At 34.0% G+C, this 26,590-nt stretch overlaps 2 protein-coding genes across 2 annotated transcripts in view; one reads left to right on the forward strand and one right to left on the reverse strand.

The window, feature by feature from the left end:
- Positions 1-560: 560 nt before the first annotated feature.
- LOC111062701 (protein PFC0760c) lies at positions 561-6,143 on the reverse strand. Its single transcript, XM_022350390.2, has 3 exons — positions 5,800-6,143; positions 3,818-5,089; positions 561-848 (listed from the first exon to the last, which is right to left on the reverse strand). The coding sequence occupies exons 1-3, from the start codon at positions 5,915-5,917 to the stop codon at positions 580-582; spliced, it is 1,659 nt and encodes a 552-aa protein (XP_022206082.2). The 5' UTR covers positions 5,918-6,143; the 3' UTR covers positions 561-579.
- A 5,745-nt stretch (positions 6,144-11,888) lies between these two features.
- LOC111049165 (roundabout homolog 3-like) overlaps positions 11,889-26,590 on the forward strand; it is a 168,230-nt gene continuing 153,528 nt past the window's right edge. Inside the window, exon 1 of the mRNA XM_039429513.1 lies at positions 11,889-12,101. The gene's annotated coding sequence lies outside the window, so the exon portion shown is untranslated. The remainder of the gene's footprint in view (positions 12,102-26,590) is intronic.

The following is a 26,590-nucleotide window of genomic DNA, read 5'->3' on the forward strand; positions in this document are numbered from 1 at the left end:
TAAAATAAATCACGAGGACGGCAAAATATCGTACGTCTAAAAATCGCTGTGTGTGTAACTGGCTTAAGTCATCTTCAATGTGTTGTAATATAGAAGAGTTATTTTTTAAAAGTATTTTGTATTTATGATATATAATATACAGATTAAAAAGTAAATTATGCAATATTTCCTTTCAATTTAATGATTAACAACTAACCACAAATTGAAATCTATTCAACTTGTAAATAATCCTATATGCTGATTAAATAATCCTATATGCTGACAAAGTCATTTAACTCTAATCAATTTATTTTAGAAATAGTTCTTGAAAGGGTATTTTTGAAGTTGCAATCACTTACCAAAAACTTTTAGATTAAGAATGAGAATTATTTCTATTACGGAATTTACAATAATATTATTCTGCTATGACAGTATTCAAGCCAGTAATATGTTCTCATAGTCAACCAACATTATTGGAATAAATGAAGACATACACTCTTCCCTAATCGAATATAGAGTAGATCAGCATCTTTTAAAAACAACAATTATTCCCAATTTCATTCCCAATAAACTCAACTCAATCAAAGTTAGGTAATTTATTCATTGATTATTCAATTTTGCATCTGATTCATTACTGTCAATCAAGTAGATTTGAGAAATGTAGACAGGCGAGCTATTTTCTTGCGCTGCTTCATTTTCATTCATTTCTTTTGAAATTTCATTGAAAACTTTTTGGGAACAGTTGATACTCCTTTTTAAGTTTTCAGAATTGACTTTGGCCAAGTTTGAGTTGAAGTGCTTCCCATCCAGATTAGTTGATATCAGAAAGTCCGTTTCTTGTTTGTTAAAATTGAAATTTCTTCTTCCTTCTATAACAGAAAGTAGGGTTAGAAATGGGCTAGATTAGAGGAATTCACCAACTTTTAATCTAAATTACTAAGTCTCGGTTGCACAAAAGCCGGTTGAATTTTAACCGTGATTAATTTCACGAGAACCAATCAGAGAAGGTCCTTTTGATTAGACGGCTTCTCTGATTGGTTCTCTTGGAATTAATCACGAATAAAATGTAACTGACTTTTGTGCAACCGACACTGAGGCTCGGTTGCACAAAAAGCCTTTTAAGTTATAATCATGATTAAATGCCAAGAGAACCAATCAGAAAAGGCTTTTTGGAAATGAAGTCTTCTCTGATTGGTTGTCGTTCAATATGATCACGATCAACAGGCTTAAGTTATTTGTAGGTGCATGAAAGAAAAGTAGGCTACTACAAAATTAGACATTGCTTGGTTCCTATCGGGAGTTATAACTAATAATATAAGATTACCGAGTTGAGTAGTGACAGCCGAAGTGAACGGACATGTTTTGCTGTTGCTCCGATAGGCTTATCAGTTTGTTGTCTTCATTGTGGAATAGCGCACATTCCTTGGGAAAGATGAGGAACGGGGGACCTCTTATAGCACATTTTCCAGACGACGTTGATATTAATCACAAACCTAAAAACACTAAGAAACTCAAAGGGAAACGTATTATCGTACGTTTTGTATTGAAAGTGCAACCGGATGGGCGAGTGATTGTGCAGCATGTTCGTCCAATTGTTGGCAACTTGGCGTTTCGATGGGATGAGAACTGACTGAAATGCGGCACCCACAGCGGCAAGGATAAACTGCAGCAAGTGCTGGGATGTAATGGAGAGACTGTAAATAATATACTAGGCAGATCTGCGAATGTTATTGTGTCGACGGGAGAGACTGAGGAGGCCTGAGGTGATGTCGTTGGCCAGTTGTAGGCTTAAAAGACTACTTTTTATAAGACAAAGACTAGACTACTTAACGTTCATAATATAGAAGGATTAAAGGGTGAGTGTCACTTTGAACTATTAAATTTCTTAAAGAATATGAATGCTTTGTTTTGTTAGAAACGTTCATAGAGAAGGGAGAGCAATAAACATTTTCTGAAAGAATATAATTTATCATGAGTGTTCGCTTCATAAGATATTGTAGATTTGGTAGAACTAAGGAACATGTGGAAAAACTTTATAAGTACGGTATAGAAAATTCAAATGGAAGAAAAGTTTTATTTATGTTGGAAATAGTTATTTTCCTACAGTTACCTTGAAAAGTGACCATTCCTGCACTGATTACAGAATGCAAAGAATCACTTTTCCGCTCTAGTGCGCAAAGTATTACTTTGCGTACTCCAGATTTGCAACATGGCAACACAAAATAGTTGGTGGGTTATATGGAGGATTAGTGCACGAAAACAAAAATTAAGTTTGTAACAATGACTGTGGTTAGATTTAGATAAGAATCATTTCAATGGCTACCCTACATTTATGATAAAATCCCAATCTAGAAATCCAAAACAAGAATAATGTTCATCTAAATCATAATTAAATAATCATCATTCACGAATTCTCATCATTTAATAATAAATAATAGTTCTTTTCTATTGATAATTATTATTTCAACTGCAAGCAATGAGAAAAGTAGCAAATATACATTATAAAATTCGAATTTTGAGGTTAAATGATTACCGTTCGATATCAATATAAATAAAAATAATAAAAACATAAGAATACTACAATAAATATTCTATGTTGTCTATGTTATTTTTATAAATATTTTTCAGTTTACTTTGAGCATTTTTCTCGGCAATTTGAGCAAAAGTCTAACTCTCTAAATTCCTGAATCCTGTTTCAGTAGCCTACTTTTTAGCTGGATAAAACAAACTTAGGTACGATTCTTCCCGCTAGGTCGTGTGCTTGTCAGTTCAGCCATTTTGCAGCCATCCCAATCAGCTGTTGGCGTGTATTTTAAATGCGAATTTTTTGTTCTATCTGTATTTTTTCTGATTCTTGAATGAATAAAAATGAGAACTTTGGCTGAGAATTTTCAACTTTAATTGGATTATTAATTTTTAAATGAATTAAGGCTGTTATTAATAACAGCATCACACACACAAACATTTGATGGATTTCAGCCATCATTTTACCCATAATCAACCACTTCTCATATTCAATAGTAACTGTAGGAAAAGTTTAATGTGAAATACATGAGCAAAGTTCCTCTGCTGCACTCAAGTAGCCATTCCACCCTCGCCTATGGCTCGGCTCAGGTGTAAACGTTTCTTTTGGTGCAGCAAACTGTCACTTCGCGCACTATGGCACGAGCTGTAGGCGAGGGCGGAATGGTTTCTTGAGTGCAGCAGAGAAACTTTGTGCACGTATTTCACATTAAATTTTTCCCACAGTTACCATTGAATATGAAAAGTGGTTGATTATGGGTAAAATGATGGCTGAAATCCATCAAATGTTTGTCTGTATGATTTTGTTGTTAATAACAACTTTAATTTATTTTAAACTTGATAATCCATTGAAAATTAATAATTGATGATTTATTCAAATTAAAATTAAATTAATCCAATTAATTTGAAATTTGAATAATTTTGAGTAAATCTTATTAATTTCTAAATAATTTTTCAACCAATAAATTTATGAATGAAAAAATATTATTTGAAATAATGAATAATTAATAATATTCGAAATGCATAATTTAATGAGTTCTCATTTTATTTATTTGAAAATCTGTAAAAATATAGATAGAACAAATTCGCATTCAAAATACACGCCAACAATGTCAACAGCTGATGAGAAAGTAATACTTTGCGCACTAGTGCGGAAAAGTGATTCTTTGCGTTCTGTAATCAGTGCAGGAATGGTCAATTTTCAAGGTAACTGTAGGAAAATAATAATAACGTTTGGGAAATTTATTTTCCAATGAAAGCACTACTTTGATTGTGTTTGATTCTAAATCTTGTTTTTGAAATTAGCTATTTTTACCTTTCAATTTATTTTTATAATCTGCAATTCTATCAATGTTGCTCCAACTATTGTCATTTTGCAAATTGCTTTTTCCCAGCCAAATTCCATTGTAGTCGAATTCATTAACCAGATTATCTTGTTGGCTGTCATATGGATACTTCAAACTGTGCTGAATATTTTCAAAATCATCTCCCATATTTTTCTCTTGTCCAATCTCAAAATTTTTAAATTCCCAACCGTCATTATTGGCAAATTTGTTTTCATTTTCATACTGTTTAATCAATGCCTTCCGTAACTTGTCCAATAGATCATCATCGATTTCTGTATTGCTTTCGCTTTTTTCCAAGTTATTTTTCTCAAAATCTTCCATTTTCTTTTTGACAATCCTTAACTCATTCATTTGTCTATAACTATGGGCACCAAGCTTTCGTTGAATGTCTTGAAGCAGAGCTTGTATTTTCATTATTTTTTCCTCTTTTGATATTTCTTGTGCATTTCTATTTTTGAAGTTATCAGAGGTGTATCCCATCTGATTTTCCATTTCATTCTTATAACTGTTATACTTTTTAAAATAATTTCTCTTTTGCCGTAATCTTTCAGTTGAGCTAATCGGTCTTGTTGTTGCTGGCTGGAAATGATCATCCTCATCATTCAGTTCCTCTTGAACCTCATTAAGAGTATCATCGCTGTTATCTTTATCATCATCTTGTTGAATTTCCTCTGTTGTAACAGTACATACAAATTTGGTTGGAGCTTTCTCCAAATACTCATCATTGGCTTTCTCACCTCCATTTTCTTTGTTGCACCCTTCTTTGGTTTTGCTTGTACAAACTGAACATTTTTTGGTTGTTGCTTTAGTAGTGTAAGAACTAATTTCAGGGGTGCAACCATCATCACCATCATCATCCTCCTCTTCATCATCACCATCCATGATAATTGAAATTTTAGTTACAGTTGAAGTAGTAGCTGAAATATTTATAACTTTTTTCTTGCCGGTTTCATTTTGTGAGTTACAGTAGTCTTCTCCTTCTTCAGAGCGAGATGGTTTGCTCTGTTTATTGACTAGATTCCATGTTGATGATCCATTTCCAGTTTGTTCCGACAAGTATGTATTGAATTTATCATTTTCCATTTGATCGGAATTGGCATACTCAAGCGAATCTATCAAATTTGCAGGATGTTCATGAGTGAGAGATCCATCTGTTGAATCCACTTGTTCTAGATCATGGTTTGAAGCAGAGTCTATTGATTGTAAACCAGATTCTTTGTGGATTAGAGATGTTATCGTTTCTGAAAAATTAAAAATTTCAGGATAAGGAGTGGTGTGCACTAGATGTTGAAAAAAGTGTAAATAGTACATCACTTGAGAAATAATGGAGTCATTAAAAAAAGAATTTTATGAAGGAATTTAGTGATCAGCAACAACAGTCTAATGTAATGTTGTTGTATAGTACAGTCTGTACAGTAATGTTTGAGATTCACTTAAAATTGTTAGCATTGCCTCATAATAATACCAATACTTTCCATTTAACAAATGCTGACCCTTCAAAGTGAATCTCATTAAGAAAACAGTCACCCAAAATGAATGAGTTGGGTATTAGCTTATATTAGTAAAAGGGTATTAGCAAATTATGAATGTTTTTTAAACGATAGTGTCAAAAAACTAAATTTCTAAGCTTATTGTGAAATAAAAACACTATAGTAGGTGATTTATATTTATAAAAACATTAGTTATCTGAAACATGTTAAACATACAACTAATATTGAATAAGGAATAACTGATAATGTAAACTTTACAAATAATGATTTCCTAATGTTACTATTAATCAACAAGATAATTGCCATAAAACTTGTTAAATTGTTTATTTACAAAAATAATATAGTTGGACAAACTCAATTTTACATTTATCAGTTTGAAGGCAGTTGAATTAAATATTTTCTTTAGTGAAATTGTTTATTTTTGAAAAGTTAAGTAAAAATTAAAAAATCAAGTACAGTACCTTCGTCCAAAGTTACTCCTGTGCAGATTTTGGTAATAATTGCAAAAATTAAAATCAAAGAATAAAAATTAAGGAAAGCAAATGTAGAATTTTCTAATCTTTTTGGTTTATTTGTCATATTCCTTCTATTATTCTATTATAAAATCTTCCAAATAATTTAAGGGGTTAGTTTTGTAGTATTTCTTTAATCACATGTTGCATGTATAAAAATGTTTTGAGCGGATTTTTATCACATGATCACAATAATTATAATGATTTGTATCCTATAATGTATTCTAGGTACCTTGATAAAAACTCATGGAACTATTATTAATTTTACAATTATTTTTATTTAATTTGAAAACGTCTAACAATTTAAATAATTTTGTATTTTAATAATAATCTCCCCAATAATAAAAGGATGAACAAGATGACATCATTGTTGTTTCTCAACTTATCAATTTTCTGCAATACTATAATGAAATATCATTACAGTTACTTTGCAACTTGAGTTGTCTGCTCAAACTTCTTGTCGAGCTTCAAAGATTTGATTATGGATCATTCTCAGAAGGTTTCCCCTTTCTCTCAGATTACCTTTTCATAGTTTGGGTTACAGTTTTTTAGCTTTCCTCAAAAATCAGTTATTTGATTTGTTGAACTGAACGATCTGAGTAAATATACTTCGATGCACACTTCACCTCTTTGAATAAAAAATTGGACTTGGAAAAAAAATCGAATTTCAAAAAGTAAAAATCTGGTGTCGCGCACTCACACAACTTTCCTTGCCGTTATGAGAATTGATCACCTGACGCTAGTGCTCCCGCGCATCTAAAGTCTACTATTCAAAGATTTGAGCCAGCTAGTGACGGGCAATAACGCTGAAGACACACGATGTGTGCTATCTCTTCATAGTGAATCATTTGATAAAATCAACAGTTGCCAACAGCTTGCAATTGGATAATCACATTTTCTCGAGTTTTGAACTTATTTTTAATTTTAGATGAATATGTTACTAAAAATTAGTTGTAGAGATTCTCATGCTGAATCTTTTCCACTTGGAATTTTTTGTTTAAATGGTATCTAAAGCCTGGTAATTTGTAATGTAAAATCAAACTTTGCATAGATGGGACGGAGCTCCTAACTTTTTACAGATATGGGACTTGGCAGTTGATAGAGCTTATCAATTACTATTTTAGGTATAAATTTTATCAAAATCGTTGGAGCCGTTTTCGAGAAAATCGCAAAAAAACCCTGTTTTTGACAACATTTTCGCCATTTTAGACACCATCTTGAATCGCATTTGATCGAAATTGTTCGTGTCGGATCCTTATATTGTAAGGGCCTTACGTTCCAAATTTCAAGTCATTCCGTTAATTGGGAGATGAGATATCGTGTACTCATACACACACACACACACACACACACACACACACACACACACACACACCAAAAACCACTTTTTTGGACTCAGGGGACCTTGAAACGTACAGAGATTTAGAAATTGGGGTACCTTAATTTTTTTCGGAAAGCAATACTTTCCTTACCTATGGTAATAGGGCAAGGAAAGTAAAAAAAAACAAACAACCATGCAGTAGGCTGGACACAGCTTAATTTTTTTACTTTCCTTGCCCTATTACGATAGGTAAGGGAAGTATTGCTTTCCGAAAAAATTAAGGCAAAAATGTTTTTTGGATATTGGTCTGTATGTGTGTATGTGTGTGTGTGTGTGTGTGTTGTGTGTGTGTGTGTGTGTGTGGTGTGTGTGTGGTGTGTGTGTGTGTGTGTGTGTGTGTGTGTATGAGTGTATGTGCGTCTGTGTACACGATATCTCATCTCCCAATTAACGGAATGACTTGAAATTTCGAACTTAAGGTCCTTACAGTATAAGGATCCGACACGAACAATTTCGATCTAATGCAATTCAAGATGGCGGATAAAATGGCGAAAATGTTGTCAAAAACAGGGGTTTTCGCGATTTTTTCGAAAACGGCTCCAACGATTTTGATCAAATTTATACCTAAAATAGTCATTGATAAGCTCTATCAAATGCCACAAGTCCCATATCTGTAAAAATTCCAGGAGCTCCTTCAATACATTGGAAACGTATACGTTGGAACTCTTCAATAAGTTGGAAACTGTTGTAGATATAATACTTTAACCTTCAGGATTAGCTATTGGTCAAATACTACCTTTTGACGTACAATTGAATTTCAACCTCTCATAAGGGGGTGACTTAGGGGTTATAATTCGAATATTTTAAATAATGTGAACACCCATTGTGTTGTACATCATTTGAAGGGTCTTTTTAAAGCAAAGAAGATGACATCAATGAAAATGTTCTATGATGCTTGTATTCAAAATAGCGGCTGATTGAAGTTTTAGTTTTTTTAAAAAAATAGGGGTTTGTAACTCAAATATTTTAAAAATGTAAAACCCATTGTGTGGTACATTATTTCAAAGGTTTTTTTAAAACAAGAAAGATGACATGAATAAAAATTTTCTATTATACTTGTATCCAAAATGGCGGCTGATTGAAGTTTTAGGTTTTACTTGAAACTTCAATCACCCGCCATTTTGGATGGCTTTGGATAATTTCTTTAAAAATTGAAACTTCAATAAGCCGCCATTTTGGATAGAGATATCATAGAACATTTTTATTGATGCCATCTTTCTTGTTTTAAAAAGGTCTTTAAAATGATGTACCACACAATGGATGTTTTATTTTAAATATTCTAGTTACAATCCCTAATCACCCCCTTATGAGGGGTTGAAATTTAGTTTTACGTCAAAAGGTGGAGTATTCGACCAATAATTTATCCTGAAAGTTACAATATAATATCTACAACAGTCTTCAACTTATGACTCACTCTGTATATTAGATTATTGAACATTGCCCATTTTTAAAACTTTTAAAATAAAAAAAAATCCAGTTGAAAGCACCAAGGATATTTTTTATTGTTGCGTTACTCCGGTACTTGAACAAAGCCTGGAGAAATATATTGCTTGACAAATCAAGCTAACAAGTTAAATCATGCTTCAATACTTCATTCTACTAGATGAATACCAATTTTTGTTTCAATTCTATCTATTTCCATATTTTGTACATACTGTAATATGTATACAAATTCACAATGACAACATGGAAATATGTGGAATCAGCAAACATAGACACTGAAGTGTCTGTGAGTTCGCTGGGTTACAATCTAACAAATGTCTTAACCTACATTTTCTACTTTAATAATCCTGACAGCCAAAATTTATTTTTTAAAAACCATCAAAATATACAGATATATTTATTTATTTATACAATCTATCCTATAGACCTATAGTTAGATCTATAGTATAGTGGTACAAATACAGAATAGCACTTTTTTTAACATTTTCAAAACTTATAATTTCAAATTCAACCAATTTCAAGTTCTTTAATTACAAATTCAACCGTCTAGATGACATTCTATCCTGAATATATCTGAACATAAAGAGCAGCCAAAGCTAAAAACGAAATGATCTTCCTGATGATCTCTGCAACGCAAAGAAGACTGCCACGTCATGATCGAAGCACTATATAAGCTTTAGAAAAGCAAACGATTTGAAAAGACGTTGATCATAAGAACGACACCGTAACTAATATAAGATGAAAGAGACTTTTTCCTTGGCTTTATTCTTCCTATCATCGCATATATGAGGCATAGCAATAGCATTGAGTAGAAGGCATTGAACTCTCATTTTTTTATTTTCGGTTTTATTTCACTGTAGGCCTATATGGCTCCCGTCACAAGATTGATCACTTCTATTAAAGGTGTTGATTGAACTGTTGAAATAGTTGGATTAATATTTTTGGATCAGTTTCTTTCTATCAAAACTTTCTATAGTTTTCACTAGTTGAGCTTCTCACAATTACAGTCACTGAATGTGAGTGGTTGGATGTTGAATCTATAGCAAGAACGAACCAGTCTTCAATAATAACATAGTAAGAGCACCTTTTTCATTTTTGAGGTTGAATACACTTGGAACTCCTCCCTAATAAAAACGGCTACACCATCTATGCAAATGAAAATAAATTAATGATTTTAATGAACATCTGAGGCTGTATGAAATTCTATTTCTCAAATAAAAGGTGTAATGAAAAACCTCTGCATTCTAGGCTTTATTGATCAGTAATGAATTCATAACAGATTCAAAATTAGAATAAATAGTTCAACATCTGATAACAGAAACATAAGAAGAAAAACACTAGTCATATGATGATTCAATATCATCACATTCTTCCCGTCTTTAGGAATTCAATGAATAGTCTTTCAAATAAGAAGGCATTTTGCGCTCTCTATAAGATCTTCGCAGGGTGCCATCAGGAGGCTCTTCTTCATCACTGAGGGGGAATCCTGTATTTGCTTCATCTTGATTTTCATGATCATCACAAAAGGTAAACTGAATATGAAATGGAGTCCAGTGTGTAACATCAAAAAGAAACACACACAAGACAAGAATTAAAACACCCAATAAGAAACTATCAGTACCCTTTATTTAATTTCAACACTACTACATAGTTTCGACTCTTCAAGTGTTGAAAATGGCTCTTGAAGAGATGAAACTAGTAGTGTTGAAGTGAAATCAAGCTTAATTGATAGTTTCTTACTGTGTGTTTTACAGTAGCTCTGAAAAGAAGAGTGAAGATAAGAGTCGTATCTGTGGTAACACTCTGTGTGGACAGAGGTACAATTTTTTTCAAAACATGTTAGTACCGGTAGTGTTGTAAATGTGAAATTTTCCCAAAACACCACTATTACACTTGATACTTCTCTTTATTATTATATTTTTCCTGTTTGAGGTTTTGCTTGACCACCCTTTCCCTGGGCTCCGACCCCCAAGGAAGAGTGACAAGCAATTTTTCCAGAGTGACTGATCCACATGTCCATATGGTAAACAATCATACTGGGTCCGTTACCATTAAATCGTTTGCTCTGAGTAGACGTGATGAACCAATGACAGCGTTCTGCATCTGACCTGCAAGCACAGTAGCAGGTCTCTCACAGGCTGGAATCGTTCTCAGGTTGGCCAAAAATGAGGGTCTCATGCCCCCCAGTACACCTGCAATCAACACCACCTTTCTTACAGAGTAGCCCGGGTTTAGCCTGCGCAGCTCTATTAATAGGTCATGATATTTTGCCTGTTTTTCCTCCTTTTTGGTGACAATGTTGCCCTCAGCTGGTGCTGAAAACTCAATGACATACATTGTCTTCGAAGTGATGTCAAGGAGGACAACATCAGGGTTTGTGGCTCTTAAAAGCCTGGTGGTGAAGAATGAGTAATTCCAATAAATTCGGCACCTCTCATTCCCCTTAACAGACTCAATCTCCCCTGGGGCATAATAAGGCAGCATTTATTATTATTATTACCAGGAATCTAGATTGACAATTAACTGTCAATTAGATTATATCGACCACTGATTATGTTATTGACTTGTTCGATAATATTCATATTAGGCTACCCATTTTTTTACAAAAAATACAAATTTCAAGGAGAAAACAGGCAGATCAACCTTATCATCTTCAATTCTTAAATTTATTAAAACTAAAAACTATACCTATGCCTAAGAGAATTTCAATGATTGAAGTTGAATATTTAATTATCATCAAACTCACTCACTCTATTTCCTATGAAATAAAGAAAGGGATGCAAAAAATTAATGGTACACTGAATCTACGTAGATAAATTCATTAATTTTATTGAACATTCTAGAGATTCCAATTTCAGGATATTTTACAACGTTTTAATTTTATATGTATTGAATGTAAGAATGTATCACTTGCAAGTTTCAATCTATAAAAAAGCATTTTCAATTAATTTAAAACATACGGTACTCAAATGGCAATGTGGAAAATCCTGTTTCCTGTAAAGACGGAAAAATGAAAAGCTTGAAAAGATGCTGTGTACACCACCAAACGCCGATACTCCAGTAGTTGAAGGGACATTTAGTACGGTCCTACTGGTAACACTGTTTTGCATTTGTATGGTTCTGTATACGCCGATATCCAGCAGGGAATAAGTAGAAAGGGAATGTTTGATTGCGCAGGTTGGCAAGACTGGAAACTGCGCCAGTAGACAGAGATGCGTCCCCCACGGACAGTCGAAACTCGAAAGGATCAGTCGTATGAAGAACGTCTCCGCGTGTGGTGTTGCTGTCGGTGCGTTTAGCGTGTTGTTTTTATCGCGTCAATATCATCTGTGACCATTCAATTGCCGGATACTCTTGTGCTATTTGTACGTTTTGACTGTTATTTGACAATTACCATAAACTAGTGGATTCAAATTTTCATAAACCGGTAAGTGTTTACAAAGTCAGAAAGTCTGTAATCTCGTGGTTGTGCGCTTGATCCAACTTAAAATTTTGTGTGGAGAGTACCCTCTCAGTTTCAAAGCATTGATAGACTTCTGTGTATTTTATGTTTTTTTTTATTTATAAATAGCACTCTTATACAAAAGGAAATAGAATAGTTGATAATTAGATTATTATTATGATATTCATCAGATTCTTATGATGATCAGCATAAACGACTATTGTTTTACTAGATTTTTTAGGATTTTAAATTGGATGAAGCGTTTTAATTTGATAATATTCTCATTTTCCATATCATATTATATGATAAGACCATGACAATCTTTTCTTTGCTGTCCAAAGAAATGACTGCTCGTGTCAGATACACATTTTGTTGAAATTTGAGGTTAAGATTAATAACGGTCAAGCAGAATGATGCAGGGAGTATAATTATTATACATATTACAGTATTAGTAGTAATGCTATGATTTGAAAAAGTCAATTTTAGTATCGGTAATGACTCATTGATCGTTGAATATAGAAATAATTTTATTTTATTATAGACATGTGTTACTGACACCAATAAAACAGCAATTGGCACCTCTACTGAAACGGAAGTAATCAAATTATGTATAAAAATCTGAACATCGATCGCATTTGTTAATGGTAAATTGGTTATCGTCGTAATATTCCCATAATCTTGGGATAATAACCAAATGTAATAACCATTTGTCTTGGTTTTTGTAACTGGACCTAATCATTCATGTTGTGTGAATTGGTCTTGTGTGATTTTTATGTTTGGCGCTCTGAAAAGTCTGTAGATCTTTCGCAGAAAATGTTCAAAGTTAATCTTTAACTCAATTTATAAATAGAAGATCAACACAAAACATTGGATCAAATGATAACATGCAGAGTGAGTGTTCTTGTACTAACAACAGTTTTAACTTATCCATTACCGCTGTGTTTTACATGGTGCCGGCTGCTGGTATATTTTTAGTTGAGTAGTAGTTCATGACGTCACTAAAGTTATTAGTAATTTTTTCTGGAGAACTACCAGTGTTCCTATCACATAATGTTGTAGACTTGTGCAGTTTAATCCACTACAAATTGCATGACGGCTACTGCGTTTCATTCCCAAGTTGTCTTATGTAAAAATCATTGAAGGATGATCTGAGAGAAATTATTTACTTTCAGAGCTGGGTAGGAAATCCTTCTCAATGTCCAACCATTGTGTAAACAATCCAGCTGTCTCCAATCTTTTAGGTTTGAATTCACAAGAAAAGTCAACCAGCAGCTGGATACGGTTTCTATACAACATTAAATTCTGTTTTATAGAACCATTCATGCAGATCTTGGGGTGTCCACCAGAAGTGTCTAGACTAACATCTCTCTACAGATGTTTTGTAAAATAGGGGAGTGTATCACTATAGTGGGTCCATGTTGTAATGACAATGAAGAAAGATAGGAAACTATCGTTGCCGATTCTCTGCCTTACCACTCTCTTCTATAGAAGATAGCTGTTACCGGTTTATCTAATGTATTACCTGTTCATTCTTGTGAAAAATAATCAATTATACCTCATTCATAAACAAAATATATTTTTCAATGATATAATCATACATTTTTATTATTGATATTGAATATTTTGTCAACTAATTATATTTCTACATTGTTAAAAACGATCTGGCAAGGTTGAGGAGCTGAAAAAGGATAAACAAGTATAGCAACACCAATGTTAATCGAATACTGCCCTTATAACGTATACCTCACTATTTTATATTGTAGGTCTATCTGTTCTGCCAACATTCTCCTCTATAATGCATTATATATTCATTTAGATTGAAGGTCTCCGTTCCTATTCCGTCATGAGATTTAATTTTTAAAATAATTTTCTCTGTATATCTTGATAATGTATTGTAACAGTTACAGAAACAGATACAGATCGTTTGATTGTAGCCTACATCCTTTAAAAAGTGTCATCTCTGAGTTCCATTCGATCGTTGATCGTCTCTGTATATTTATGTACAGTAATACTATACATTGATTTGCTACACTTTTATAAGGGTAGTGCTCTGCGAAAATTTTACGATCCTCTAACATAACACCCTGACCAGTTACGAACGTTACTGAAGAAATACCGCAAAAGCGAAGTTGGGCTTTATTCCTTCTCCAGTACCAGTATTGAAAAATACTTCTGTTACAATAAAGCTCTGCGGAGGTTACGTTCCTTCAGCTTCAGCACAACGCCTTCATAGAATATCGGTTATTTTCACTGCAACCTTTAGTGAGGTTCATGCTATAAAGTCAGCACCTGATTAACATTGGTTTGCTATCTCCTTCTTTGTCATTGAATAGAGCAGTTAGCTCTATCCTTTTCCAACTCCGCACCGTTGCCAAATCGTTTATTGTAGGCTGTAAAAAAATATAATAAAATATAACTGCCAGAATATATTCAATTTCAGCTGAGAAAATGTATTAGTAAATCATGGAAAGATATATATTTTCTTGGTGAATATAATACACTTTAGATAGAATTAATCATTGTCAGACAAAACAGATAAGTATCCTTTTTCAACTCCGAATAATTTGTAGGATACGGAGAAATATTATGAACTACTAGAATATTCAGTTTTAGTTATGAAAATTTATTAGTAAATCATGGGAATATATATTTCTGGGTGAATATAAGAAATTGAGATAGAATTAATATTAGTCTATTTATAACAAGAATATAGAATTGATCATCATTAACAAGAATCAAAAATTACTTGTCATAAAATTTGACTTGAATCATCGCTATCTATTAAAAATAAAAAAACTTGGCAACTGTGCCGTCTCATTATTTCCACTGACTTTTAAACGTGAATTTCACTACAGTACTATCTTTTCTGCATCCAGCATTATAAGTCTATAAACTACTTTCCTGAAAACGGTAAATTCACGAAAATAACGTCATTACGTCAAGTTATATCAATCTGATCCTGAGCATTAAAATCGTACATGTGTGTTACATTGATGCTCTGCGGAGGTTACGGTCGTTCAGCACACACCCTTGCCAGATCGGGGATATGGTTGCATGACAAGACAAGCCGTCAGTGCTCGAAACATTTTCCGGTGTACGAGCGTACCGTAAACACTTTGACTTGGAGAGGCTGTTTTGGCGTAATAGCTTCCATTTAGACGCATGCCATGCTATAAAAACGCTTTCCACAATCCTCAAACATTGTTCTTTGTGTTGTGTGAGAAATGGTAATCACATTTTACCAGACTATCAAATTCTTACGGCACGTGGCTTCTGCATGTTATTACGGCTGAAAAACAAATCGGGAAAGTTGGTTTTTGATTGGAGATTTTATTGGCTTCTGTTTCCCGGTTCAGTTCCAGGTTAGTGGAGTTGTTCTGAAGTTGGAAAAATGGGCTCTTGAAATGTAACTTATCGTTTTCAGTTAGAAAATGATTTCCAAATCAAGCTCTAATGTTGCAGTTTTCTTGCACTTTATTTTGAATAAATCTTCAGTAAGCCTTAATAAATTAACACACGTTATGACATTAATTAGAAAAATGGATTAATCACAAGTTTCAATTCATTTCACTGTTTGCAATGATTTCTTGATTTGCAAGTTTGGTATCAGCCCTGCAATTATATTGTGTTTTTCTTAATGAATCCAGAATATACTAAATAAACTACATTGTCAAAACTCAATAGATCAGTCACAAGTCATCCATCATCTAGATATTCTTTAAGATTTGAAGAATCTCTAGTATGCCATGTTTACATCAATTCTTCTTCAACTGTTTTGATAACATCGAAAATAGATATCTTCATGGTACAAAAGGCTCCTCCACAAGCAGAGAACGATCTACACTCCGATCCGTCAACCAGATTGGAGGCCGAAAATATGAAACGTGTTATTATGGGTATATATGCGTTGATATCATGGTTAGATACACCAGAGTTGGATCTTCCTTTATCTCTGGATCCACACATGACATAACCATGTCACACTCGACCAGCCAAACAGAAGGTGCCACAAGTCACCCAGTCGCCGCTTTTCATAAACTGAGCTTTAGCAATGATAATGCTAATGAGACGCTATCAAAAGATATTCATGAAAATTTATAAATAACTTCACGTTGGAAACGATAAAAAACAGTGTGGATTTTTTCCTTAAAAACTATTTCACTACAAACTTATACGATTGTTTTATTCTATGCTATTACTTTTCGCATGGCTTCAATTGGTATGGAGTCCCTCCCTCCGGAAGTTCCACCTCGCCAATATGTATAATCAATATCTAGGTATAATTCTAAAATCTATTTAAACCAAAACTATATAACTCTAAAATCACTTCACTTATATTAGCTACTTTATTGAAATTAATAAAAACAATATAAAAACTGTTAGTAGGCCTACCCTTTTATTAGAAACTTTAAAATATTTAAACGACTAGTTTCAACCATTGGTCATTTTCAAGTTGAAATAATTATCAATAAGTTAATTTTAACTTGAAAATGACCAATCTTCGAAACTAGTCGTTAAAATATTTTAAAGTTAAAATAATTATCAATAAGTTAATTTTGACTTTAAAATGACCAATAGTCGAAACTAGTCGTTAAAATATTTTAAAGTTTCTAATAAATGGGTACTAAAAGTTTTGATATTGTTCTTATTAATCTATATAACTCTATAGTATTGAAAAACTATCAAAACAGTTTAATTCTTCACATTGAAACGATAACCAAGATAAGACACGATACATCATAAGGCTTCATAAGACAACAATGTTCAACACTGTAACTTGGCTTTCAGACACGGAAAGTAAAGTGAGATGAAGTGGGTGTGGTGAAATGAGAGACTAAAGTGATGAATAGACAGAGAGATTAGTATTGAGCGATGTGCTGGCAGATCGGTAGACTGGTATGGTGGACCAGACATGTCTGGGTCAAGTTCATCTTTTCACCGTTCTGATGGAGGATAGGGTAGGACAGAGCATGGTGAGGTGAGGTGGTGGTGCAATAGTAATCGATATGGACCCCGGCTTTCCAGTAGGAGTAGGCTGTCTCACGTCTACTCTTCTCAACACTCCTACCTTCATGTAGGTACTCTGTATCTGAATGCTCTTTGATTGACTTTCTTACTTATTTGGATCGGCAATGAGAAAATAATGCTAAATACCTTTCTCAATAATTTGGGTTAGGTTACATCAAGAAGTACTGCATTCACTATTATGTAGTACCTGTACCTAGTACCAGAGAGAAACAATATAGTTGTGTTCATCAATTCCTATTGTCTAGATGATGATAATAACCTATAATTATTAATTTAGCTGATAGATTCGCAATTTGTTCAATAATTGTGCGATGGAAGAAGCGCCTCATTGGGTGTTTATATTCAAATGCAATTTTGTTGGTAGGGTAGTTCCAGTCAAGCGTTGATGAGTGAGTGGTTTAGTAGCCTTTTCGCAATGGAATTGATGCAGTTTAGCTGGATTTAATAGAGTAGACTCACTTGTCACTTATTTTTCAAATACCGAATAATCAATCCCACTATCCTACAGTATTGAATGGATCAGCCTATTGGAACACACTAAGCAACTGCACCAATCATTGAGTTGTAGTTAATGAATGCCTCAATCACTCAGCTGGATGAAACTCTCTTTCTCTCTCTTTTTCAACGTACTGACAGTTGGCTGTTGTACAGTAGGTACATTTTCTGAATCATAGAATGCAAATTAGAATTAGTTGCTAAAGCGAATGTACGGGGTCATTTCATAATCTGATGCGTTTTCAATTGCATTATCAGTATAGCCCTGTTCTGGGTTCGAATTCCAGAATTTTTATTAACTATTTTCCAGCGCTCAATTATTGTCATTAAGACGTGATTAAAACTACAATAAGTAGAAAATTAATCACTATACCAAGTGATTCAAAAAGGACTTTACAACTTTGAAAATTCGTATAAATCTTATTAAACAAGGTACAGCCCTTGTTTTGGTGTTGTTTTAAAATCTTCCGGATTTTTAACCTTAAACTAAAGATTTTCTATGTGACTCCCGTTGGTTATTCTGCAGGCATCCCATTGATATTTCTTCCCAGACTCGCACTAGCATTTCAGGTGTAACTTGCTCAACAGCAGTGCAAATCCTTGCTCTAAGTTCAGGTAGAGTGGCTGGCAAAGGAGGTACATACACCATAATATCTTTTATGAAACCCCACAAGAAAAAATCCAGCGGTATTAGTCTGGGGAACGAGGAGGCCATGCAATTGGCGCATTACGGCCAATCCACTGATTTGGAAAGCGGTCATTAAGAAAATCCAAGACATCAGTCAGATAGTGTAGTGGTGCGCTTCTTTCTTAAAGAAAACGTTCTCGGTCATCCTCATCGATCTGTGGTATCAAAAATTTTGCAACATATCAAGGTACACTATGCCGATTTTCAACCCAAAACACACAGCTAGCACGCTCGGGTCCAGTGAAGGCAGCCATCTTTGACGTAGCAGCCGCTAGCGCTTGTGCGACGCTACCAGGCATTAGCGGACTACGCCAGTCAAAACTTGGAGTGTACTGTATTCCTTTGGAACAACACCAAAACCAGCTCTGTAGCCTGTTTAATAAGATTTATATGAATTTTCAAAGTTGTAAAGTTCTTTTTGAATCACTCGGTATTTGAGCAAAGTCATCGAACATTCGAACTAGGTAATTTCAGAGTGAACTTGATAGTACCTATATGCTTTTGTATGCAGTATTACGTTGTATAAGCTCTCCTGTCCAATTTCCTCAGTTTTTCTTTTTCTTCGTCTTTGTTTGCTTTACTTCTTCCTGGGTGTAAACACTAGATAAACTTATCGCTTTCACTCAAATGAATCCGGTACCTCAAATAAAAGGCTGCACTTGAGTTGAAGTGAGTATTGCCATGAAAAGTTTAGAAAGTGCACCTTTTTATAGGTTGCATGCCAACCGTTAATTAGCCTGGACAATATCGTTATCTCAAGTAGATAATTCACACACTCACCGCTTGTAAGTGCAGTCCATTAAGTTGTTCAATGTTTGGAGAAAATAATGGAAATATGCCGTCATTTTAAAGTGTTGATGAGTCATTTTCCCGTGTAGGTTTTTAGTGATTGATTGATTTGTTTTATCCTTCATTTTACACTCCATTGTATTTTCAATATCACCCTCATATTCTCTTTCTTTTTGTTTTGAAGTACGAACTTTCTTTTCTTCCTTATTCCTTTTCGCCCACTTATTTCTTCTGTTTTCGTCTTTTCTCTGAACCGAACGGAAATTCGCCAACTTTTGAAATCTTGCAAATTAATTTCTCTGGTTGCGTGTTCTTGACATTTTCGCGAGTTTTCCGGACGAGAGAGTATGTTTCTGTTAGAGAGTGAGAAAGAGAACGATCATAATTTATCGCGCAAAGAATTCTTGACTTGTATTCTGCGAACTTCTTTGTTGAAGTTGATAATGCAACTTTGTGAGTGAATTATGTCGGCCAACTTTCTTGAACATTCGGTGTAACACTTTATTGGAAAGTTGGTTGATAAGGGCGTGGGTTGACTAAAACATAACCTTGAAACTTGAACAAAGTGAAACAAAACACTGATCCTTACACCTTAGAGCAAAACCTTGAATTGAAACTGTACAGAAAGATTCATGCGCGGAGGACTGATGTTTTTAAATTTTAATAGATATTTGGGTATTGCCAAGGACTGTTGAAGATATGATTTTGTTAATTGTAGCTTCCCTGATGTGAATAGTAGTGCAGGTTAATATTATTGGTGTCATTTAATGAAACTTCTGACAACAAGCAACTAGAAACTAAAGTATTTGATTAGTAATAATCAAAGAAAAAGTCATCTTGATTCAAAATAGGTATTGAAAAATTCCATACTTGTTCTATTTTGGAATATTGTAATTTGCTTTTTCTTCACTCAGTCAAGTTATTCAAAGCCTAACATAGTATTTGGAGTGACTTGAAGCCGATTGGAAGTTTGAACTATCGCTAATGAAATCCATAAGAATTTGGGAGCTTTTTAGGTCATCATAATGGAATCTATTCTATCAGATCTTGAAAATAGTGGTAGAGATATCTCTGAGGAGACCGAAAATTCGTCCCCTGATAATAAACTATGGAATCTGTCGATAAATTTCAATTGAGGACATTTTTTCCAACTTTTCTGGATCGTATTTCATTCGACTTGAGACTCTGAATCAATATATTTCAATTTATCGAAGCTGGGACCGATGGGGTCTTATCTTGGTTGTCTATTGCCATTAAAGTAATAAATCTACTGCAGAGGTCGCGGTGGGTCACGTGAGTAATAGGCCGGCGATTCTGATAATAAATAACCGCCAGTTTGCCTAATCAAAAACCTTCTCTGATTACCAAAAAACGACATTTTCGATTCGGACGGTTGATTTCCGAAAAAATAGCGGCCATTGATTACAATTTATTAGTTCACATTGACGTTTAATTGATTGATTTTTGTAATAAACCATTTTTTGTGACCTATTGACTGTGAGGCCCATCAGAATGCTTTAATTGATTGATTAATAATATGAATTGTATTGGGTACAATGCAAATAATCTTGGGTAACTTGAGAAAGGTTAGAAATGTAGCCAATCAAAATTAAATTTTCAATAGTTTTGTTTGTCAATCTGGTTGCAGATTCATGGAGATATTAGATTGAATTTATCGTAATCACAAAGTATTCTCATAAAATATATTAGAAGTATTCAACTTCTTTTTGTGTACTAATATCCAATTGACATTTTTGTCATTTGCATTGTGAAATATTGTAAGAGTGCAATGCTGTAGTCCAGTCATGATTTGCATTTCAATGTAGGGTGGGTATGTGAACCATGTGCCATATCACTAAAAGCAATAATATTTGGCTCACCACAATTCAAAATGTTGTTCAATAAGCATAGACTTTTACTCCTGTGCATTTTATCAAGGAAGGTCAACAATATTATTGTGGTTCTACACTGGTCATAATACTATTATCATAATGAACAATATTGTTGATAATTAAACACTGGGATGTTGTCTAGCAATTAGTGTTATTTCTAGACAACATCCCAGTGTTCCATTATGGATAAATAACACTACATCTCACCAGCAACATTATCTGAAATCAATATTGGTTATATTATTTATATAAATATGAAAGTAGTGTATTTAAGGTGCATTGAATTATTTAAAAACTGCATTTGAGAGTGCAAATTTTCATGGTCATCAACAGAACTATGTAATTGAAACTCAAAGAATAGTTCAACAATAGTGAGATGATTTTCCTTGATACCTAGGGTGACTCATGTTATATATTTATGTGATGTTAGATCACTTCCTTCAATAAATGTGTAAGGACTTCAATATTTTCCAACCTATCTCAAATTTTCTGAACCAATTTCTGCAACTTACACCTGACAGAAAGCCGGTGGGTAAAGGCTAAGCTATGATGAAGTGACCGGTGCGCTAGGGCACCTATTCGAATTCAAGGCGTTACCAGTCGATTACATTGCATCGGTCCTTATTTATAGAAACCGGTATCACTCGCTCGGAATCCAGTCCACTGATGTTCCCCGTTTATGTATCCATTTACCGATCTCTTGGCATCGGTTGCGAATAAAATAATACATAAATGTATTTCTGAGCCATGTAGGCTGTTAAAAGGTGCGCGCCGCCAATAGCTAATGTTAAGAGACAATTTTTACCACAAAGTAAATTGAACAATGTATACCTATATGATCCAACTCATAATAGAATATTGTACTTACTTTTGAACTCAACTATAGCTATACATACTGAATGCTTAGAGCAAAGGTCAACCCGGTTCACACAGTATTGACGGATACTTGAGCTGTTGACTTTGAATGTCATCAGATAACACGAATTAAATGTCTTCCTTGAGTCTTGACGGTGTTTGGACATGGTTGAGAGAAGTATATGGGAAAAAGGAGTGGTGAAGTAGAATATTGTGGACCACCGTGGTGAATTACAGTTATTGACAAAAGTTTGTGTGTTCGTGTTTTGAATAACATATTTTTCCAATAATTGTATCGGTGTAATTCTGTACGGTGGCGAAATTTAGAGATATGAACCTTGTTTCCACAATTGTTGCATGAAAACGTGTAATGGATAAACTGAAAAATCAACAAATTTACCTATTCAGGAGTTTGCACTACTCACGAGCTATGAATGTCTATAAATGGATAATTTTTAATCCATCCGTTTTTTTTTTAACTTTACTTTTTATTATTGTAATGTATATGATATCATTGTAGCTTACTGGAGAGCAAACTATTTTTGAAATTGACAGATGATTATTTTTATGAAAGCTTTGAACAAATCTCATCCAAGATAATTCGAAAATGGATTTATAATTTACAAACACTCACTAATTACCCGTACAAATTAAGTACTGTTTAAACTTGAAAGATCAAGCTATCTTATCTTGAACCAACAACAATCCAAATTCATCACCAACAATAAATTCGTCACTCTGGTTCCCTTTGTATTTTCAAGTTCTAATAAATTACTGAACAGTCGTTCTACAAGTCTTCACACAAACTGAAACTTTGTAAGGTTCAGTGTGTGTTGTCGTCACATTATCAAGAAGGCTGCTAGCCTTTTTCTTTCTTTCTGATGAATTATTTGTTTTGCCCAGCCTAACTGATGTTAGTAGCACTCCCCAGCCCCAGTCCCAGCCTCATACCAACTCTTTCAAGTCTTTAAATAATATTGACAGTCTTCTGTTTTTGCCGCTCTTCTTCCCCCTTCTACACCTACTTCTCCTCCTGTTACTCATCCTCCTCATCTCCTTTTTCTTCTTCCATTCCTTCCATATTCTTCCCTCCCTCACCTACTTTCTTTTTTCTCACTCTTTATTCTCATATTTTGTCCTTTTTCACACATTACCCTTTTCTTTATATCATATCCTTCTCATTATAATTTTTTCTTGTTCTCATTTGCTTTATCTTTCATCTTCATCTTTCCCCGAATCCTATTTTCTCTCATTTCTCCCGCTTGCATGTATTCTCTTCTTTTCTTTGCTATTTTATAAATCTTCGTTTTTAGCTTATTCTTACTCTGTTTCCATATTTGCTTCCTTTTTGTTTAGTTTCTTAACATCTTCCTCCACCTACTCTTCTCCGTCCTCCTCCTCATTCTCCTCCCCCTCCTATTCTTCCCATTCATGTCACTGTCTTTTATTAATCCTATTTTCTTCTTTGTCCACTATATTTCTCTCTCTTTCATCTTGCTACATTTAGGACTGGGATATTTTAGGATCTAGATCTTCACTTTGCTTTGCATGGCAAGAACGAATGAACATAAATAGTCACAACTAACTAAACACATATAACTTGAATATAATAATACATTGAACAGGCTACAACCGAGCTATCTATACTGTGATTCATTCCCACCATCCCATCCTGGCTCCTCTCCCCATGTTAATTCTTCAGTTTTAGTTTTCTTCTTCTTCTTCATAGCATTTTTCTCATTCTGCTTTTTCTTCATTCGTTGCTACCTACTACTATTTTTGAACCAACTCTTCTTGAAACTTTCTTATCGGCTTCCTAGCGGCATTTTAAACGTTTACGACTTCCTACAGATCAAACTTCGATACTAACTATATAACCCGCTTTCGAAATTTCCAGGCCAATCATTGTGGAGATCCTGGGGAAGCTCAGTAATTTTATTCAATCGTTGTGAACGAAATTCCCCATTCACTGCATATTATGGTGTACTCAGTATTCCTATTTTTGGCGGTGCAACTATTTTAAATAAGTGATTAGTACCACCTTGTATATTAAATAGTTACGATGCTAGAATAACTCCATATATTTGCACAGAATTCAAAGTTAAAAACTGTTAGTGCATGATGTACTATTTATATGTATGGAATAAAGACACTGCGAATGGTGTACTCAATATTACTATTTTGGGCGGTGCAACTATTTTAAATAGGTGTTTAGTACCACTTTGTATATAAAATAGTTGCGATGTCAGATATAACTGCATATATTTGCACAGAATTCAAAGTTAAAAACTGTTGGTGCATGATGTACTATTTATATGTATGGAATAAAAACACTGCGAATGGTGTACTCAATATTACTATTTTGGGCGGTGCAACTATTTTAAATAGGTGTTTAGTACCACTTTGTATATTCAATAGTTGCGATGTCAGATATAACTCCATATATTTGTAAAGAGTTCGAAGTTATAAACAGTTGGTGTTGGTGCCTGATGTATTTATATCTCTACTATGTCTCTAATGAGAATTCGAGAATTATTCTGAAATGAGCTTCATATCTCATGCCCAAGAGCTAGTGAAAAGTCATGTCAAAAACGAATCCACAAAAACACAGGAAAGAAATCTGATAGATTTTCAAAGAAACTAAGTTTATGGAACTAGTTTCCAACCCAATAAAAATTATTGTAACTGATGATTTTACTGTATTGTGAATGTGGAATAACATAATACAATAAAAAGGCGTACAACATTAATACTGTATAACATACAACAAAATAACTTATCTTCATGTTGTTTAGAAAAATGTAGCTTATTCAGAATTCCATGTTGCATAATTTTGGCCAACTATGCAGCACCTCACAACTACATTTGGATTTTTCAATAGCTTTGTGTCTGACATCTTTGGCATGTTGAGTCTTGAGTGTGATGTGTGTGTGTGTCTGTGTCTGTGTCTGGCTCAATAATTACTTGACTGGCCTAAACTCGAACAATGTTTTTGGAGTTCAGTGAATGCAGCCAGCCAACTCTAGACCACGCAAATCCTCTCAACTTGTCGTAAAGAACAATGTATCGCTCATTAAAATGTTCTCCTTTGCACTGACATTGCTTAAACGGACGAATGCCATGTGATTAACGACTTTTACTGGAAGAGCTTTTTGTTTTTGCTGATGGGTTTTTGTTGGCTTTTTTCTCTCCCAGTTGAAGGCAGCTAGCAATGCAAAGCTGAACGAACATTAACCTGTTGTAATGGAGAAAGTCAGCCGAACAATGGCAAGACACAACAAAACTCTCATTTAGAACATACAGTCGGACTGACGTGCTGTGCTGGGTTTGTGTTGTGTCTGAGTGTGTAACAGAGGTTTTGTTTTAGGGCCCCCCTAAATTAGGCTCGGATCAGACGTCACAATGTTCGTCAGAAACGTTCAACGTTTTCTTCAGGCACCGAATTCTTGTTAAAATATTATTCTTTCACTAAGAGCCTTATTAAATCTGATGAACAATTAAGCGGAAGCCTATAGATTCAACATAGATTTAATGTTCCATTAGATTTGATGAGTGTCCTAGAAACCGGGCCTAAATTACATTAACTAATAAGACTTTGGAATCCATTTTCTCAGAACCTTGAAAATATTTCCTAACAACACACATACTCTAGTACGACCAACAACCCCCCTCCCCACTAACAAAATGTCATCATCCGGCATAAGGGATGTTCATGCGACTTCAAGTACAAACTCCTGACCACAATAATTAAGATTCTGTAAATTATGTTGATTTTTTTCTATTCTCGATTGTCTCATACTTGAATTGATTAGAAAAGTATTTTTAGGTCAAATACTTATAATTTAATTCTAATTTATAATCTGAAAACAGTAAGCCAATCAGTACATAAATGGTTGAATAATGAGATTGAAGTGAAAAATAATTACTAATATAGTTAGTAATTAAAATGGGTTTGAAGTATACATTACCGTCCACAAAATGCTCATTTCATTGTTGTGTGATCAGTTTGCCCTTGAGGGTTATTCCAATACTAGACTATCAGATTCCTCGTTACGTAATAATATATCAGTGAAGCAATGCTAGGTTGGTGACGGAATCATGAAAATCGATTCAGAATGCATCCAGTGTAAGGATTCAGATGGTTTATATTTCCGATTTTTTCTAGCTTCCAACTAGATCAAAGTTACTCGGTTTCTGGGTGTGGAGTCATGGATCCTCTTACATTCGTTTACTCCTGTTCCCTTTGTGAAATGTAGAACCAGCCACAGTTTATACAAAAAGTATCTTGATCATGTGTATGGTAGTAACGAGTAGATCATATTTTACCAGAAATAATAGGGAGAGACCAGCGCTTGCTCTACATCTGTGTTACTTTGTCCACTTACACGTCCCACGGTTGGTTTTCTCTTTGGTTCAGTGCTGTTCTCATGATATATGGGAAACTTTTTGGTGTCTGCTGGTTTTTATGGGAATAAAATCGAGTTTATCTAATATCTACACACTACTTATAATTCTCTGGAATGATACTGTAGATAGACTATAAATTATAGACTATTTTTTACGATTGTAATATTAATTACAAATCTCAAAATTCAGGCTATTGACCCAGAGTAGTTCTTGTATCTATAGTTCTTGTATTTAGTTTTGTCTGGCTGTACTCAACCACAGAAAGTTTTTACTGCACCGTGTGTCATATTTTTCCACTACAATTTTGTTTTCTCTTTTCT

Source organism: Nilaparvata lugens, chromosome 5, assembly GCF_014356525.2.
Source record: "Nilaparvata lugens isolate BPH chromosome 5, ASM1435652v1, whole genome shotgun sequence".
NCBI classification, from domain to species: domain Eukaryota; kingdom Metazoa; phylum Arthropoda; class Insecta; order Hemiptera; family Delphacidae; genus Nilaparvata; species Nilaparvata lugens.